The 20,574-nt window shown below is 40.7% G+C and overlaps 1 protein-coding gene across 1 annotated transcript; it reads right to left on the bottom strand.

Annotated features, from left to right (window-relative positions):
- Positions 1-3,921: 3,921 nt before the first annotated feature.
- On the bottom strand, positions 3,922-5,295 carry CCL8 (C-C motif chemokine ligand 8). The gene is given in 3 exon segments (NM_001305905.1): positions 3,922-4,027; positions 4,434-4,551; positions 5,220-5,295. Coding segments are annotated over 3 exon segments (300 nt in total).
- Between the last annotated feature and the right edge of the window lie 15,279 nt (positions 5,296-20,574).

Genomic DNA, 20,574 nt, shown 5'->3' with positions numbered 1-20,574 from the left:
GGAAGGCAGAAGCATTTGAACATCTGCCTTCACACTTCACAGTGGAAGGTTACCACGCAAAATGTTCACTCTTCTACACTTCTGAGCCTTGGACAAGTGTGCAGCAGAGTCAACTCCTGACCCAAGATGACACCCAGGAGAAGCCTGGGGACAGCAAGTGAGAAGTGAGAAGAGGCAGAAAGCAGATATTGAGTGAACCAAGTGAGTCATGGACTGCCACAAATAGTCTGCCTTAACTGAGGGTGAAACCGAGGTGAGCCTAAGAGGATGTATGTCAGCTCTGAGTGAACTTTCCAGGTCTTGCTCCCAGTTTACAAGACAGCATAGCAGGGCTTACAGATCTGAACCAGTTTATGGAAGGATGTGGATTTTTAGAACACAAATATTCAAGTCAGGGCACATAAAACGACAATCACTTAAATAAGATGACATGTTACTTAACATGTATTATGCTCATTGTCATTTGAAATGTAATGACATAATCCCTAAGTGCAGCTGGGTAAAATTTGAGAACAACAAACAAATTTGTGTCTTTTTCCTGTGGCCTGGTGTCAGTTTTGTGTGAGTCTTCATGCCTTTAGAATTTGGAATTTGTGATCCAGGAGTTCATGAAACCTAGGACCCACATATCTGTTCCCAACTGGCCTTGAAGCTATTGAAGAAAGAGGTTAGAGTTGGGTAGAGTTGTTTTGTGAACTCTGCCTGCGAGGTGCCCCTCTAGTCCATCTGACACTTAGCTGCTTTATTGCCCCTGGAACTGTGGGTGTACTACTTTGAACTTTAATGGAAAGCTTGTCTCCAAATAAGGAGTATCTGACTTAGATGTGTTTTTCCAATAAGCTAGGCCCCGGCTGCCTTTATGGTTTTAATCCTAGGAACTTTATCTCCCCACTCTACCCCAGACAACAAACATGACCTTGTTTCTAAGAGACATGGCTCTAGAGCTGGAGGGACTTGTGTAGTCATCTGCTAGATCCCCTCACTTCCTGCCTGTGACACAGTATGATCCTGATTTTTGGATGGGGCATCTTAATGCTGAAGGGAAAAATTATGTCACCCTAGGTGACCAAGAGAGTTAAGGTTACTTTCAGGAGCAGAACCCAAGTCTTTTTCCTTTCTATGCTTCCAAATGTACTGGAATTGTGACATCTTTACATGAACATTAACAGTAAGCCCTGCAGATTTGGTTCAACAGTACAATAAATTTGTTTGCCTTAGACGTGTTTTTCCAATAAGCTGGAAGAATAATAAGATCTGGTATGTATGGCTCAATACGGCGGGTCACATGTTTGTAAGAGGATCCAGCTAAGCTCACTAAGTACAGGGGAATCTTGACCTTAAGAGGTTGTCAAAAAGAAGAGGTCCCATGCCTTTAAATGCATGCTTGCAAGTTCTTGGGATTGGGGTTGGGGATAGAGTGATGGAGATTATGTCAATTCTTTTGGGCAGCTATAACAAAATACCTTAGACTAGATAATATATAAACAAGAGAAACTTATTGTTTATAGTACTGTGGGCTAGAAAATCCAAGATCAAACTATCAGCAGATTTTGTGTCCTGCAAGGGCCTTCTCCTCATAAATGGAGGTTTCTAGGTGTCCTCACATGATGGAAGCAAAAAATAGGATCCTTCAGGCCTCGCTTACAAGAGCACCAATCCCATTCATAAGGATGGCACCTTCATGATCTAATCACCTCCTAAAGCCCCCACCTCTTAATACCACCAAAATGGGGATTAGATTTTCATGTGAATTTTGGAGGGACACAAACATTTAGAGCATAGCAGAGACTAATTAATTCTGTGCCTCAGACCTACTAACCCTTTAAATAGTTGCTTTGCATATCATGTCAAGTCTGTCTGATCCATTCTTCCCAACTTCACCCCCACTATCACCCTGTTTCAGGTCCTCATGATCTCCCCTACACTACTTCGGCCTCCTGCTATCAGGTCCTCCCTCCTCACTCGATCCTGCACTCAGATGCCAGGTTATTCTTCCTTATGCTTGCCTCTGAATGGGTTACTCTTCTCCTCTGCAATTTCAAAATTTTTAGTGAGTCCTTATTACCTGCTAAATTCCCAATCCGAAATTCAAGAACCTCTGCAATCTGGTTCCAACCTTTCTTGCTAAAACCCTAACTCCTCCATCTTTTCAGAGTCTGGCTGGATGGGACTTCTCCCTCTGTCCCACTGCCCTCCTCGCCCTCCTGCAGCAGCTCTGAAGAACCCTGTGCATTTGCTATCTATCACACACACCATCCCTAACGCCAGTCGTGTTGAAGACTCACCTTCGATAAAAGCCCTGAGTGGACCTGGGTTATAGACATCTAGTTTCCTCTTAGGCCCAGATTCACTCCTGGAATATTTATTTATTTATATTATACTTTAAGTTCTGGGGTACATGTGCCCAACGTGCAGGTTTGTTACATATGTATACATGTGCCATGTTGGTGTGCTGCACCCATTAACTCGTCATTTACATTAGGTATATCTCCTAATGCTATCCCTCCCCTCTCCCCACTCCCCACAATAGGACCTGGTGTGTGATGTTCCCCTTCCTGTGTCCAAGTGATCTCATTGTTCAATTCCCACCTATGAGTGAGAACATGCGGTATTTGGTTTTCTGTTCTTGAGATAATTTGCTGAGAATGATGGTTTCCAGCTGCATCCATGTCCCTACAAAGGACATGAACTCATCCTTTTTTATGGCTGCATAGTATTCTATGGTGCATATGTGCCACATTTTCTTAATCCAGTCTGTCATTGATGGACATTTGGGTTGGTTCCAAGTCTTTGCTATTTTGAATAGTGCCACAATAAATAGTGCACACATACGTGTGCATGTGTCTTTATAGCAGCATGATTTATAATCCTTTAGGTATATACCCCGTAATGGGATTGCTGGGTCAAATGGTATTTCTAGTTTTGGATCCTTGAGGAATCGCCACACAGTCTTCCACAATGGTTGAACTAGTTTATAGTCCCACCAACAGTGTAAAAGTGTTCCTATTTCTCCACATCCTCTCCAGCAGCTGTTGTTTCCTGACTTTTTAATGATTGCCATTCTAACTGGTGTGAAATATTACTTGGTTTGAGAATTAATTAGATGGAGAAAACCCTGGGATTATGGAGAAAAGTTTAAAGATCTTTGCAAGAGATCAGGAGAGAAACTTTGTGCAAAGGTAGGTGTCGCAAAAAAAGGCAGTAGAGAGGCTAGCGAATAAAGGCTGCTGAAGTTAGGGACTAGAGTCAAAGAGTTGGAACATCCTGGCCTGGTCCCACCAAGTTCTCTGGGAACCTCGGTTGAGCTCAGCATGGCCAAAAGACATTCCTGAATAATGGCCCCTCCATGCCCAAACTGTCACCCATGATGCCCCAAAACTCACTCCCAGCTAAATGTTATCCCAAGAAGAATAAGACTAAGTAGTTTTAAAGTACATATATTTTTCTTTCTGAAATTTTTTTTCCAAAATGCCATAGTTATGTACAGTAACATTAATTTCAACAACAGCAGTACAAAGCACACATTTGACTTATAGGAGGACTGATTGCCAAAGAATACCAAAGTGTTTCACCCTGATGATCCATTGGAGGACCCCACAACGCTACAGACAGGTAGGAGGGAGAACAATGACATTTTGCCATGAACTTAATGAGCTCATAGGAAAACAAAAACAAAAACAAAAAACACATCACCAGGATTTTGTATTTTACATTCACTGGGATGTATGGCAGATAGCGTTAAAACATCAATAACTTAAATATAATTAGATATTATTTAAGAAATATTATGCTTTAAATTATTTAAAAATAATCTCTTTGTGGATGTTATAATAAAATAATGTCACACTGCACCTGGGGAAGGTTGGGGGAAAATAAATAAGGTTTTCTTCAGGCTCTGACTCTCAGTCCAGGTATGAAGGCTCAAGGCTTCAGATTTTGAAACATTTGGTCCAGATGCTTCATGGAATCCCTGACCCATCTCTCCTTGGGGTCAGCACAGACCTCCTTGCTCCATTTGGTCTTGAAGCTGTTGGGGAGAGAGGGCACAATTAGATGGAACATTTTGAAGATCCTACCCAGGACCGTGGGCCATTGGTCCCTAGACCTGATCCGCCCTTGGTCCTTAGGTGAAGGACCCAGACCCGGGAGAGAAGGGAGGGAAAGAGTGGGAGGAAGAAGCTCCAGAAGGAAGCTCTGCTCTTGCTGTCCAGGTGAAACCCTCCAGGTTCCTGGCTAAAGGTATTTCACCAAGCCCCTAGAAGGGAATCCTAGAGCAGTTATGGACTCCTTCTCACGGGCTGAGCTTCTCTATGGGGTAGAGGGGTCCTTTGGATAGATGTTATATGCATCCGACTCATGTGGACATGAATCCTGACTTCTCTATGTTGTCCATCAGAACTTTTGAATGGGGGTGCCAGGCACTGTCCACTCACATCACAGCTTCCTTGGGACACTGGGTGTTGGTGATTCTTGTGTAGCTCTGCAGCCTCTGGATAGGAATTTTCCTATTGATCACATTAAAGCAGCAGGTGATTGGAATGGAAACTGAATCTGAAAGAAATTTTGCAAAGAATGAGACATTTAGGGCCCACTGTAAGTGTGCATTTGTAAGGAAAAGAGGAGAAGACCAAGAAATCACCATCCTAAGTTCAATGTCTTAGTCCAGATCCCAGAGATAAAATGTTACCTGTGAGTCTGTTTCCTCTATTGAACTATGGGGCCCCTCATTGTTGACTGGGTATGGAAACATTTTGAGTAACAAGCTAGTCCTTGTCTACTAACCCAACCCAACATAAGTTCCAACACCTTGCTTCCCAGTCCTTCATCCTCATGGGCTTTAGAGCTACCCTATGCCATACGTTGAGATTCCTCTGGGTCCTTATCCTCTTTACACAGCCACTGTTCTGGAATGTACACTGAACCATGACCAAAATTTGAAGCTTCAAGCAATAGTTTCTTCCTCTCAACTACTGCCTGGAATGTCCTTCACACCCACAGTGAGAAACAGTTCTTCCTCCTGCATCATTTCCCCAAACAATAGGAGGGTTGTTGCTGTAGCGACTCCACTCTCTGCTCCCAAAACTGGGGTCAGGAAAGATCAAGGGAACCAGCCTCAGTGACCTGAGCCTTTAGTTCTGGTTCTATTCCTAATGAGCTGTGACATAATGGCCCTTCTTAATTCCTCTTTTGGTCTCCCCTTAAGGAGGGAGAAGTCTTACCTGGCTGAGCAAGTCCCTGTGGGCTGAAAGTGGCTGCCATGAGCAGCAGGCACAGAAGTGCTGCAGAAACCTTCATGTTGGAGGGCAAGGGTGTGAGCTTCAGCATGAGAAGTGAAGGTTTCTGGGACGTTCTCAACCTCTCTGTTCCTCTGGTAGCTCTGCATGCCTTTTATAGGGAGCAGAGAGCCTGGGCAGGGTCACAATCAAGGAAGGATGAGGTAAGACCTTCCTTGAATATGCTGAGTAGGCACCAGACCCTGGGATAATTTCCAGATAACAAAAGAAGGAAGTTGTGAGTTTCTATCTTTTGCTTAGGCTCTGTGGAGCAGAGGCTGAAGGGTATGGGATTGTGCTCAGCAAAGGGACCTCATTGAACTATTAAGGGATCTGATTTCCTTGAAATGTAAAATTGTCTATAAGAAAGGAAGAACGGAAGCTGACGTCATAGTGGAAGAGAACCCAGGAGCCCAGGCATGGGCCCTAAGGCTTTGCTGGTGCTCTCCATGACACTTGAGTCACTTGCAGTTCTAAGCCAGGCAAGCTCCTTTAGAACCCAGCCACAGAACCTTGGCAGAATGACAGAATCCTGGAACAAAGTCTTAATGCCCTGAAATCTTACTGTTGTAGAGCATAAGAACTAGACAGCACATGCTGGTCTCATAGCGTGGTGGTTTCCAAACATTTTATTTATATGCTCAAGTTTCTTTCCAAATGAAATTATATGGAGAAGTCCAATATGTCATGAAGATTCAGGTGGAATGGGTCCATTTGCAGAAGGCCTTCCAACTCTCTTGGTTCACACACAGTGGGGCTGTGGGTGGGGCGTGGCAAGAAGGAACCAGGTTTGTAAACCACTGACCTTATGTACTCCCCCTGCAGGGCTGATCTATCCATATTACAATATCATATAGAAGTTTTCCTGCTCTAAGAATTCACTGTATTCTTCTACTCATCCTTTTTCCTCTACAAAAATCTCTGGCTACCACTGATCTTTTTACTATCTCTGTGAGCTTGTCTTTTCCCAAATGTCATATACGTAGTTGGAATCATATGGTAGGCAGCCTTTTCCAACTGGCTTCTTTCACCACGCAATATGCATTTAAGGTTGCTCCGTGCCTTGCTGTGGTTTGATAGCTAATTTCTTCCTTTCTTCTTTATTCATTTATTATTTTTACTGTGGTAAAAATGCACATACCTTAAAATTTACCATCTTAACCATTTTTAAGTGCATAGTTTAGTGGCATTAAGAGCATTCACACTGTTGTGCAACAGTCTCAATAACTCTTTTCATCTTGTAAACAGAAATGCTATACCTATTGATCTCCATTTTCCCCTCCCCCAAGCCCACCATTTCTACTTACTGTTTCTGATTTTGACTACTCTAACTACTTCATTTGAGTGAAATCATATAGTATTTTTCTTTCGTGACTGGTTTATGTCATTTAGCATAATGATCTCAAGGTTCATCTATGTGGTAGCATATGATATGCTACATATCCTTAAGGCTGAGTAATATTCCCTTGTATGCATATAGTACATTTTATGTATCCATTCATCTGTTGAGAGTTCTCTATTCTGTTCCATTGACCCATTTGTCTATTCTTTCACCAATACCACACTGTCTTGATTAATGTTTCTTAATAGTATATCTTGAAGTCGAGTAATGTTAGTCCTCTGACTATTCTTTTTGGTGCTCTGTTAGCTATTCTGGATCTTTAACCTTTCCATATAAACATTAAAATCTGTCTGTCAAATCCAAAAAATAACCTGCTGGGATTTGGACTGGGATTGTGTTGAAGGTACAGATCAAGTTGGGAAGAATTGACATTCTGACAACATTAACTCCACCTATCCATACACATGGAATGCTTCATTTACTTAGATCGTCTTTAATCTTTCATCAGAAGTTTGTAGTTTCCCTCAAATATATTATACATCTTAGGCTAATTTCTAAATACTTCATTTTATTCGTGCTAGTGTAAATAGTATTGTGTATTAATTTCAAATTCTAGTTGTTCATTGCTGATATACAGGGAGTTATTGAATTTTATCTATTAACCTTGTATCCTGTAGTTAAATTGCTTAATAGTGGCATGACTTTTTGTTGCTGATTCTTTGTGATTTTCTACACAGATAATCCTGTCTTCTGCAAATAAAGACAGCTTTTATTTATTTATTTCTAATCTGTATGTATTTTTATTTTCTCATCTTGTGCTATTGTGTTGGCTAGGCCTTCTAGTATTATGTTGAACTGGAGTGGTGAAAAGAAACATCCTTGCCTTATACTCAATCTTGGGAGAAAACATTTCTCGTTTCTCACCATTAAGTATGAAATTAGCTCTGGGTCTTTTTTGGTACACTCTATAAAGTTGAGGAAGAACCCTCTATTTCTCGTTTGCTGAGAGTTTTTTTTAAAAATCATGAATGGCTGTTGAATTGTGTCAAAAAATTTTTTTCCACCTATTGATATTATGATAAGATTTTTCTTCCTTAGAAAGTTGATCTAATGGGTTATATCAACCAGTTTTTGAATGCTGGATCAGCCTTGCATACCTGGAATAAATTCCACTTGGTTGTAGCTTATAATTCTTTTTTACATTGTTGTATTTTATTTGCTGATATTTTGTTGAGAATTTTGTTCATGAGTTTGGTTTATAGATTTCTGTTGGTTTGTAGTTTGCTTTCATTCTAATGTCTTTAGATAATGTCTTTAGATGATGTTAGGGTAATTCTGGACTCATGGAATGAATTAGCAAGGGAGGAGAGGGGACAATTATAAAATTTGTTCCTCAGGAATTCTCATTGGTTTATAGAAATAACATGGGTTAGTAATTGGCAATGTATTGTTGAACTATAGGGTGTATATCTAAAATTTCACCACCAAATCCAAGATCGAATACTGTCTTTTCAATTAATGTGTTTATATTTCTCACAAGACAGTAATTATTCCCCGATAATCTTGAACTTTAAAAGCTCTATAGGAGTTCACATATATCACTGCACCATAATTAACTTAAGAATTTATTTCTCTATAGTTGGGAATCATACCATTTCCATTTTTATGATTTTAAACAATACTTGTGGAAAAGCTGATATACCATAACATTATTATTAATGTCTTCATTTAATTTTATAGCCAAAGAATTAATAAATCAAAATATGTGGATGTTGTTAAGGCTTTTAATCAAATGAACACATTGCTGGAAAATTTGCACCTTCACTTAAATATGAGTCTATTATTCTTAAAAACATTTTATAATTGCTAAGAAGAAGACATTTGTCTTGTTAAAAGATGAAAGAAACCTATAGTGATAGAACAGTGGTTCCTTTGCTGGCATGGGCATCATGAGGGAGCCTTTTGGAAACCAGGAATGTTCTACATTTTGATCAGAGCGGTAGTTAAATGGTTAACTACACATGTAAAATTCATAAAACTCTACATTAAAATATCTGTACTTTACTGCACAGTATGTTGAATTATACTTCAATATAAAGTAAATCCAAGAAAAAAGCTCACCGTTATTTTGCTTACATTTTACTTTATTTGCTTTTTAATGTGTAGGTTAGTTGCTTTATTTTTCCTTGTGATTAATATACTCTTGTTCTTAAATCAGGTGACTTTTTACTGTTTTGATTCAGAAGAGATTTTTAAACATTTACCTCATGCATTTTTCATTTATTACAATTACTATGTGAACTTTTAACAGTAAAGAATTTACAGAATATGGAACATGTGTGTCATTAGGATTTCCTTTAATCAGAAAGGAAATTGAGTTTCTCCAGGATGGCAACTTTTTAATCATTTTAGGGGATGGTTCTCTGCCAGGTGTACTGTGTGGCACTGATATGAGTGTGTGCATGGGGTGGGAGTATCGGTTTGGGGGTGGAGTTTGTGTACATTTTTCAAGCAACAATAGAGCCATTATCTTATGTAATACCCTGAGGACTTTGTTAATTTCTCCTCTGAGCTGACTTCATATGAAAAGTGCATCCATGCACAAACAACAGAAATAGTCGTGAAAATTGTAATTATTGAGAATCAAAAAAAGGCTAGTAAAAATAAAGGGAATTAAGTGTCAAGGAACTTGGGTCTAGTCTTGATTTGAACAAAAACCTGTCCAAAGTGGCCTTGGGCAAGTCTTAATGACTTGGAGATTCACTATCCTCATCTGTGAAGTATGGGGTTTTGACAAGTTTTGTGATGACAAGTAGTTTTGGATTATGTGCCAAATTTATGAATTGGTGATAGATGACTAGGAAGTTTTGTTGTGAAAATAAAACAATGCGGCATTACCTTGGGTTTTTGAATATAATGCTGTGATTGATTAGTGATGTCTGCTATTAGTACAGTAATAAGAAGTGGTACTATCTACGTAACCTATTCCAGAATTAAATAGTACTTAAGCTCTTCTCTAACTTGATTTATTTGTGATTGTCTGCAAAGAATCAAATCAGAAAGCAGAGAGGCTCGGATGCCAGGAAATGTCAGAGAAGCATTCTTGGCTGTCAGTCTAAGACAGGCAGAATAGCATGATGGTTAAAAGTCTTCATTTGAATACTGGGAAGACTGGTTAATATCTTTGTCAGAGAGGGCTCAGATTATTTAACTTCTTTATATTCCAATTTCCTACCTATTCTTTAATTTTCTTGTGTGGAAATGGATATTTATTTTTAGGTATTTTATGAATATTATCTGATGCCCAAAACTTGCTTTGAAGAGTAAGTAGCATATGGTAAGTGATCAATAAACTAACTGTAATCAATAGTTAAGTAAGGTGGGTGTAGTGTCCAGAAGATAAGTGGATATATATGTGTTATAGGGATGGGCCTTGGGGAATATTTGTGCTGTGGATGAAGAAAAAAAAATGTGTCTCCCAGGAACGGGAGCAAAGTGAGATCCTGGGATCCTGCCATGAACCAAAATACCGGACGGGCTCTGGGAACTCAGAGGGAATGAAAGTCAGATCAGTGCTAACAGATGCCAAGGGGCATCAGAATTCTAATTCTGCAGGGAGTTTAGGAATCTCAGTTGGCAAGCCACTTTGATTATGCAATTTCCCTATCTTGTTTTATTTTTAAACTGAATTTGAGAAATCCTTATGTAAAAAGTTAAAATGAAACTTTAGAGCATGCAAAATCAGCAGCTGTTCTGTCCAGTGGCCTGGCTGTGTTGTTCAGGGAAGTGGTCCCTCTGCCTTTCCTGTTTCTTTTCTCTTTGGTGGCTTCCCCATAAGCAGTTTTCTAAGGCAGACTTGACAACTATGTCAAATAGGACATATAGGACAAATATGTCTGTGGTTCAGCGGCTAATGGTACAGAGCCTGAGATCAGAAACAACTGTCTGTGAATGAAGGGTAGGAAATGTATACCTTGCTATGGAACCAGACCTTCTAGATTCTTACCTGGTTCTCAAGGAGTGAAATTAGGTGCGAGAACATCCTGGGAAGCAGAATTTCTGCTTTCATTTTTTCAGCTCTGCTCCAACTGTCCTTAACGATCACAATATTATAGAATGAGTTGAAAGAAGCAGTCGTATTTAATTTATTCAAGCATTTCCCTTTACAAATGAAGCAATAACAGAAGTGGAATGATTTGTTGTAGGTTGTGCAGCTACTTCATGACAAGCTAGCACTGGCAAGTAGGAATGTCAGAACAAAAGCCACCATGCAGTTCCGATTAGAGGGCAAGAACCAGGAAGAAAACCTATAGTGAGGTGCCCAGAAACCTCAGAGACTCTCCACGCGCTGGCTTCTTCAGACCTGCCTCCTGGAATATCCAGAAGCCTGGGGCAATTATTAATAACACAGAAGAGATGCCTTAACCCACACCCAAACACAGAGTCAGAATCTTCAGAGATGAAGCCTCGAATTCTCTGTTTCTGAAGTGTTCTAGGTGACCAGGTAATGTTTAACCAAAGCCATTTTGGGAGTCATTAATCTAGTTCAAATGCCTCATTTACAGATGTATAAACTGAGGCACAGAATGGGAAAATGATTTCCTCAAAGTCACTTTGACAATTTAGTAAAGAATCAAAACCATAACTCAGCAACGGGGTCACCACGCTCAGTTACATATTGGACTACCTTGTTTGGTCCCTGGTACCTGGTAGGGTCTTCATTGTAATGGAGGCTCCAGAATCTTTATTGTTTTGCCTCTGTAAGTTCATGTTGCAAGGATAAGCAATCCTGGGCCCAGCTGGAATACAGATGAATAATTTCAAGGAGGGGTACTTAATATGTCCCAACAAAGGAGGATGAACAGATTCTGCTCAGACTTGGGAACACGGAATTTACTATTTCAAGCTCTTGCATCACCAGTCCCCACTCAATGCCTAATATTTGCTTGGCACAGGGGACCTTCTGAGAGCCAATAAACTGTACAGGGATGTCTATTCTTCTCCTTTGTAACTCCCTGGAATCAACTGGAATTTTAGGATAAACTCTTGAATGAGGTTTTGGTATGTGGCTGGATGTAAGAAGGAGAGGTGGGCAGAACTGTTTTATTACAAGAACTAAGAGCTTAAACCTGGGAGGCGGAGCTTGCAGTGAGCTGGGATCTGGCCACTGCACTCCAGCCTGGGCGACAGAGCGAGACTCTGTCTCAAAAAAAAAAAAAAAGAACTAAGAAATTGTCTTGATGACAGTGAACTTTCCAGTTGCCCCTAGGGCTTTGGGGGTGCTATCGGCATGTACGTAGAAGTCTCCTGGCCTGCCCTGATGGTTATTTGGGCAAATATTGCATAATCCTGGGTTCCTGGCTGACTTGGTAGTGTAGATTCTAGTTACTGTCTTCCCTTGCTCTGTCTCTGCTGGTGGCCATGGTGATGTGGTCCAAGACACACATTTAAGAACTAGGGGTGAAAATGGAATTTTCTCATTTCCTAAATACACAGATTATCATCTCAACTTTATTGATGGAGCAGCTGAGGATGAGATTAGGGAATTGATATGCTAGAGGTGAAACAGAGCACACAGGGGTCTGGTTGTCCAGGCCAAGCTCCTCCCAGTGCCCCTGGTTTCAAGTGTAATGCCTGGAACAGTGTGGTATGGTTTGACACAGCATAATGTGGGCTGCCTCTTATCCAGATTTCAAGAGTTTCCTCACCAGCTGCAGAATGGAAGGTTCTACTCTACTTTCTCCTTACTTGGGCTGCTGGAATCTTTATCACTGGACCATCCCTGGTCATTGGCAGGTGAAAGAGACATGGAGACTCTTGTCCCAGCTCTTAAATGCATCTGCCTGGAGGGACACGTGCCACTTCTGCTCACATTTTATTGCCCAGAGTGGATCACACAGGTCGTCGGTTTTCAAGATGGCCTGGAAGTACAACCCTGAACTGTGCACAGAAGAGTAAGAACTGGAAATATCAGACATCTCTAATCACTACCAGATGTTCCATGTTATCCATGTCAGTTTAGTAACCTTTAAGCCTTGTGACATTCTTGGCTAAACAATTTCTCATACTTCACATTCAAATAGTCCAACTCATTTATCAAAAATGTCTATAACTTGAGGCAGGGTGATGGGTCTAAAGCATCTCATATTTAGTGCACTCCACAACATTCTAAATAAAACATTAATTTTGTCAACATAAAAACCAAACCCACCATTGACTTTTATCTAAATGTCAGAGAATAGTATTAATGATTCCACAAGTTATTCATATCTACTCAATAAAGTGGGAAATTATTATAAAGCCCTCAATGACAAGGTGTTAATTGGTACTCAGGGTGGTATTTTTACTTCATTATTTATTAAGATCACAATTAAGCTCATCAAGGCTAACAGCCTCTAGGTTAATATCTGTTAGGCACTGTGAAGGAGTCATTGCGCAAATAAATGTTCCACATCACATACAAAATAGTCGGTTTTGTTTATATCACTGTTTTTTAGAAACTGAAACCAAGTAGTCTACTTGATTTATTAATATGATTAATATGCATTATACTCCATGATAGCATTTTGAGCCAAATAGTGTTTCATTTTCTTTGTGTGAAAATTAACAGTTCATTTCTATTCTATGTTTTTAAAGATAAGAAAGTACAATATGAAGCCAATTGTAGAGTCTTTAGGTCAGTATAATAAACATTAGTGTGTTTTAGACTACATGAACTAGTTAAAAAATGTAAAACATCTCTCTCAAGGCACCTGCCAGCACTGGCGTGTAGCGATGGACGACTGTAGCATGGTGCCTGCTCCCACGTGTGCCTCCAAAACTTGCCTGCAGAGTCCATGACAGAGTCATTCCTACAAGAGGAATCTTCAAGAAGAAATTGCAACTTGAAGCTTCCAAGTAGCCCAATTTTAGCAGTGTGGTTTTAATTAATTAATTAATTTTAGAGTCGGAGTCTTGCTATGTTGCTCGGCTGATCTCGAACTACTGGGCTCAAGTGATCCTCCTACCTTAGCCTCCCAAAGTGCTGGTATTACAGGCACCCACTACTGTGCCCACCTCCAGTGTTGTGGTTTTAAATTTCACTGCTTTTCCCATTCTAATTTCTGAGATTGGTCTAATCATACATAACTAAAGGAGGTAAAGTCTTTTTTAATTGAAATGTGGCTGCTGCAATCTGCAGAAATACTGTGTCTCTTCAAGAATCTGCCTTCAAAAGTCAAGAGGTTTCTATTTCATTGGTGGAGGGTACTGCGCTTCCATCACTTACCTGAAGTATTTCCAGGATGTGCGCTATTTCTGGCATTGCCCCCAACACAGAATGAAGTACCTGAAGAACTTGCAATAAATTTTAATTGGTTGCATTTCTCTTGTAGAAAACATAAAATGTATTGTTCCCTAAATGAAAGGACAAAAATGTATCTGCATTTATGGTAGTCAATTCATTCTGCTTCTGCCTGGACTCTCTCAGTTTTAGCAGTGAAAGTCCAGTGTCCCAGGAAACCTCTCAGTTCTGGGTAAATCAGGACAGTTGGTCACTGTATCTGTGCTTTAAACACTAAGATTGGATCTGGCTGCTATGTTTATTTATTTTCTCCCTTTCCTCTCTCTCCATCTCACTCTGTGTGTATTTGTGTATGTATACACATATGTGTGCATATATATGTACATAGGTATGCACATATAAATATACAAACACATACACATCCACATTTACATGTATATAAATACACACATACATGGACATAATGTACATGTGATTATATTTACAGCTTTTTTCACTTAATATACTTAATATGGGTCATACACTCTCTCAAGTCATTAAATATTCTTCAACTGCTTGAATTTAGTGACTTCATACTGCTTCATTATAAAAATATGTCATACACAATTAAAGCATTTCATTATGATTAGACATATAATTTATACTTTCATTTAAAAATAATTTTAATTAGCATTATTTTGAAAACCCAAGTTTAAAAATCCTCCCCCATATCTTTACCGCTGTTGAAATGTGAAGCTTTAGTAGACATTGCCATATTGCTTTCTATAAAGTTTTTACTCAGGACATCATTTATTAGTTGTAGTAGGCAAATAAAGGACCCCTTTGGCCAGGCATGGTGGCTCACGTCTTTAATCCCAGCACTTTGGGAGGTCAAGGTAGGTGGATTGCTTGAAGTCAGGAGTTCGAGACCAGTCTGGCCTACATGGTGAAACCCTGTCTCTACTAAAAATATAATAATTAGCCTGCCATGGTGGCACATGCCTGTAATCCCAGCTACTTGGGAGGCTGAGACAGGAGAATTGCTTGAACCCAGGAGGTGGAGGTTGCAGTGAGCTGAGATCGCACCACCGCACTCCTTCCTGGAAGACAGAGTGAGACTTTGTCTCAATAAATAAGTAATCCCTAAAAGTTCACTCCCTGATCCCTGGAACCTGTGACTCTGTTACCAGGGATGAGGGGGTGAATTTTTATCATATCTGCTTTAGATAATAGCTAACTGGTAAGGAGTTAGAGAAAAGGAGAGAGAGAAAAGGCAGAATGGCTCTTTCTCTGGGGAATGCATTCAGGTTGCTAGACCAAACATCTACAGGGCTTGGGCAGTCCTAAGTTTCATTTTCACTTTTCATACTAAGGATCTTTGAGGATGGGATCCAGGGTACAGACCTTAAGATGGAGAGATTATCCAGCTGGGCTCAATCTAATACCATGAGTCCTTGAAAGTGGAGACTCCTTTCTGAGTCTCAGCAGAGAGAGGAGATGGAAGAAGAAATGCATAGTATGAAAGGGACTTAACCCACTGATGTTGACTTTGAAGATGGAGAGGTGGGCTCTGGGCCACAGAATACAGAGGCTTCTAGAAGCTGGGAAAAGTTCTTGGCTGACAGCCATCCGGAAAATGAACATCTCGGGTCAATAACCCAATAACCCAAAGGAACTGAATTCTGCCAATGCCCAGAGCAATTGAAAAAATTGATCCTTCCCCAGAACTTCTAGACAGAAACACATTCCTGATGATACCTTGGTTTTAGCCTGCTGAGACCTATGTTCAACTTCTGACCTCCAGAATTGTAACATAATACATTTATATTGTTTAAGCCACTAATTTGGTGGTAATATATTACTGCAGAAATAGAAAACTAATACATTATTAATTGAAAATATACACTACTTCGTTAATAAAAATATTATTTTATATATAGGCAAAACTAACCTATAGTGGTAGCACTGAGACTAGATGTTCTTGTTGGAGGGTATTGACTGGCAGGGAATGTGAGGGAGACTTTGGGGTTTAGAAATGTTCTTCAAATATTGATCTGGGCGGTGATTCCTGGGGCGTATGTATGTAAAATTGATTTAACTTCTTTGAAATTTATTGTAGGAAACCATTGCCTCAATTTAAAAGTTAGCAGAAAGAAACTATTCCAGTATGAGCTTGTTTAAATTTGTGTTTATTGGTTGGTATTTTTGTGTACATGTTCAATGGTTTATGTTTTTGTCTGATGAATTATCTGATAGTATTCTTAGCTTAAGAGTTCAATTATTTTTTAAAATTTGTTTATAAGAGACCTTAAATCTTCTACCTCTTGTTTATCTGATTAAAAAAAAAAAAAAAACTCTGGATCATCTTTTACCAATGTTGAAGTTCCAGAACTTGAAACATGTTCCTAACCTCAGGATTTCCTCTTGCAAGAGGGAACTTACACTATTACAAAAAAGCATCTGGGACTGTCCCTGCCAATTGCCTCATATAACACCGATACAGAGTCAAGTTTTCTTTAGGAATTAAGTTTATATAAATCCCCAGTCCACGTGCAAGGCAAGTGTCACACAAAATAAGCTCAGAACGTTTTTATTCTCCAGTTATGTGGCTTGACACAAAGGTGCATCCAGAGGTAAGAAATGAAACTGGTGGTAAAAGTCAATTACAAGAAAGTAAAGTGGGTTAGCAGAATGCTGGGCATTTATGTCAAGTACCTAATCCCAGCTTGCCTGCTTAGTAGTGATGGGACCTATTTAGATGTTATTAGGTCCACCTGCTTCGTGTATCAAATGTGGGGATATACAAGATCAAGGATGGCAAATAGGTTTTTAATGCAAGTGTCAACTCAAGAGGTTTATTGAGAAAGATAGGCCTTATGTGGGCTATGAGAAATAGTGATGTGATTCTTACTGATATTCTCCATTGGTACAAAATCAGGGAGGAGCCTAATTCTGGGACATGTTGGCCATTTCTGGACTAGGAGATTATCTGTGTTCCTCTCTGTTTTATTTTCCCGTGATTATCATCTTGAAATGAGTCTAATCTAAGACGTGGACACTTAGGGCATTAGGAATCAGCAAAGAAGTGTTCTTTGCTGTTTAGCTCTAGGACAGGCAGGATAGTGGTTAAAACAATGGACTCTGGAGCCATATTGCCAGGATTTGGATGCCTGGGTGTTTTGAAAGCTTATTTCAGGTCTCTGTGCCGCTGTTTTCCTATCAGCAAAGTGGGTGTGAATTAAACTAGTTGACACAGGAAAAAGGCATTGAAAAGTGAGGCGTTAGCATATGGTAAGTATTTAATAAATTCATTGTTACATATATTGATAGTGAGAATATAGTGATCAGAGGACGCTAGGCAGAGACCCAGGATGTGGACTATTGAAGAAAGATTCCCTTAATTGTCTTCATGTGTCCTGATAAAGACATGTGATAGAGATGGACCTTCAGGAATGCCTGTGCTGTAAATGAGGAAGTAAAAAGAGTCTCCCGGAAACAGGGAAGCAAGAGACCCCAGGATCTTCACATAAACCAGAGAAGCAGGATGCTCTGGGCCACAGAAGGAATAGGAGAAAGATCCCAGGTGTAACACATACCCAGAGACACCACGTCCAAGTTCTACAGATGGTTCAGAGCCTACAGTCGGAAAGTCCCTGTGTTTTGCAATTTCCCTTCCTTTGGTTTTGGTTTTAATGTGGATTTCAAAAACCTTGCCATGAAAAGCTAAAATGAAACTTAAGACTGCCCAAGTCCTGCAGCTATTTGGTCCAGCAGCCTGAACGCATTCCCCGGGGGAGGTGACCATTCTGAGCTTTCTCTCTCTCGTCCTTTTCTCTAACTCCTTCCTAGTTAGCCATTATCTAAAGCAGATGCAAAAACTTGCTCATAGTTTAGGAGCTGGTGAATGGTGAGACCATGGTCTAGACCATAGGTTAGTAGTAGACAGGGATCAATTAGCATTGGAAAAGAAACGAATATCCTGCAATGGAAGCTGTTCTCTGTCTTAAGTGTTTCCCAAGGAACATAGCAGGGCCAGGTAGAAACATGTCCTGCGAATCACAAGTTCTGAAGAATGGCTACATTCTTCAGCTTCATCTCAGATTTATTCAGAGATAACAACGGTCATAGAAATAATGGAAAGAGGCACTAGAAGGGAAAGATGAAGTGCGTCACCGCAAATCACACAGCTGGTTTATGATTATCCAGGACTGGAGAGGAAGTGAAAGGTCACACAGGACTTGGGCAGGTCATTCCAAAGACTGCCATGCAAGTTCAAGGCAGTGGGGTCTGAACTCACATGTGAGAGAACAAAGGAACCTCAGAGAGCATCAGTGTTCTAGTGCTAGACTGAGCTATACCTTTGTATCCCCAGGAAAACCGGTTAAAATCCTGATGGGGGCACTGTTCCACAACCCAATGTCCTGACTCAGAATCTTGGGATAAGGCCAGGAAATCTGTATTTTCAGAAGTAGTCTTGGTGATTCTGATTCACAGTCAATTTGGAAACTATCAGTCTAGTGCAAAAGGTAAGCTGGGTCTCGTGGAAGAAAAAATGATTTGCACAGACTTACCTGACACACGGCCTAAAGAAAGAGCTGAGGATGCAATGCTCAATGATGTGCAATGCACACCAGTTTGGTTGCTGTTCCCTGCTGGGAACTGCTGTATTAGAGGCCCCAGCATCTCCAGTCCTTTGAGTTTACAGGTTCATGCTATGGGAGTTGGAGGAAAACAGCCTGTGAACTTCTTCAACATAGAGACCTACAGCACTTACCATTTTCTACCGCCTTCTGCCCAAGCCTTGCTGAGTGCCAGAGGGTCTTCTGAGTATCAATGCATATGGTGATATTTTAGTTATTTTTATTCCAACTCACTATGTGCTTATACACTTGGTTAGAGTTTTAGAGTTTACTCCTGATTGGTGTTTGGAGATGAGGTCTTGGTGGCAGGAGAAGTATACAGAACGACTGGATCTGGCATGAGGATGAATGAAGTTGTCTGGTTGATAATTCCCCCCAAGACTTTTGTTGAATTTGGGGGTGGGGATGGGGAGCCTTAATGAAAAATCTGTGTCTAGGCAGGCAACGCCTGAGCTAGGAGTGGGTTCACAGTAATCCAGGTCCCTGGCTGGCACATGAAGACAGATTTGAAATACTTTCCTTTCCAACTCTTCGCTAGCCAGTGCATGTGATGATGTTTGCCAAGACATGGCTCCTAGGGCTGGGAAAATATGTGAGATCATCCGCCAGATTCCCTCACTTGCTTCCTGTAACACAGCATTATCCCCATTTAATGAAGAGGAAAACTGAAGGAGAACTTGATATGTCACCATGCTCAGGGAGTCAGTGCCACTCCTGGAATCAGCATCAATATCTCCTGCTTCCCAGGGTGAGATTTTCCAGTGCTCCATGCTTCTGAGTGCTCTGCTTTCTACAGAAGCTATCGTTCTCTCCCCAAGACTGGCAGGTATTGGCCCTGCTTTTGGTCTTTACTGTTGATGAGGAGGTAAAATTATAGCTAATTTCCATACAAGTGGGTCCCCTTTTGGAAAAAGGAGCTGGCTAAACTCATAGACTGCAGCAGAATCTTGGGGTTATCCAGGAAGAGGAGGCCCTGTCTTTTTGAATCCATGTTTAAAAAGCTCTGCAGTTGGGGCTTACAAGGCTAGTGAGAGAGGGAAGTGAACTTGGGGCTCAGGGTAGGCATGCCTCTGAATACTGCCTTGTGATATTTTGGTAGTGGGTTCTAGGAGCTGGGTCCCTGGGCCTCCCACTCTGTCTTCTTGACCAAATATCTTCAGGAAGCTCCAGCTGACCCCATTCTTCCTATGAGTGGCTGCCTCTCCTCCACCCCACCATCGCTTCTTGCCTGGATTATTGCAGATACCTGCTCTCAGGTCCTCCTTTCCACATTCCATCCTGATGTAGCCAGAAGCTCTGTCTTCCTCATGCATACCTCTGATTAGGCTGCGTCTCTTCCCCACTAATTCACACACCTTCAGTGTCTTCCTCTGACCTTCAGAACTGAACCCGACTCTCCTTGTTGACATTCAAGATCCTCCAAAATGTAGCTCCAAGCTTGCATTCTAAAATTTTAAAATGTTTTTCCTATTATTGGACCAAATTCCAGCCAGACAAGAGTTCTGCTTCTTTCCTACTCTTCTGTCCACCCTAAATTACCTCAGTCAAACCTCTCCTTTGATTTCACCCCATCATTTAAGAGAGGTTCTCCTTATGCCTCTTCTTCACTGAGAAGTGTAACCTGACCACTGAATCTATTGCCACCTGCTCTTCCTCTAAGGTTTCAATTCACCATTGGTATTCCTCTGAATTTGAGGATAGGTTGAATGGGACTGACTGCAGCCAGGGAGAATATTTCAGAGGCTATTGCTATAGATTGGGTGGGAAAGTTCCCCTGGTAGGAAAGAAGGTGTGGTGGGCAGGAAAGGAAGGAAATGGCTGTGGGCTGATGCTGAACAAGTGACCATAGTCCTTTGTCCCAGGAAGTTGGAATTAGGGTCTAGAATCACAGTGCCAGAGCAGTCTTGTCTGTCTTGAACCTGCATGGAGACCAGCCAAGTCGAAAGACCATTCTTTGGGATTATGGCCTCCACTTCCTAAAGCCATGCCCTCACACCCAGCTTCATTCTTCCAGCTTCATCTTTTTCAGAAAGAAAATATAACTGCCCAATTTTATTT

The sequence above is a fragment of the Macaca nemestrina genome, chromosome 17, assembly GCF_043159975.1.
Source record: "Macaca nemestrina isolate mMacNem1 chromosome 17, mMacNem.hap1, whole genome shotgun sequence".
NCBI classification, from domain to species: Eukaryota; Metazoa; Chordata; class Mammalia; order Primates; family Cercopithecidae; genus Macaca; species Macaca nemestrina.
This window is presented reverse-complemented; position numbering and strand designations above follow the sequence as displayed.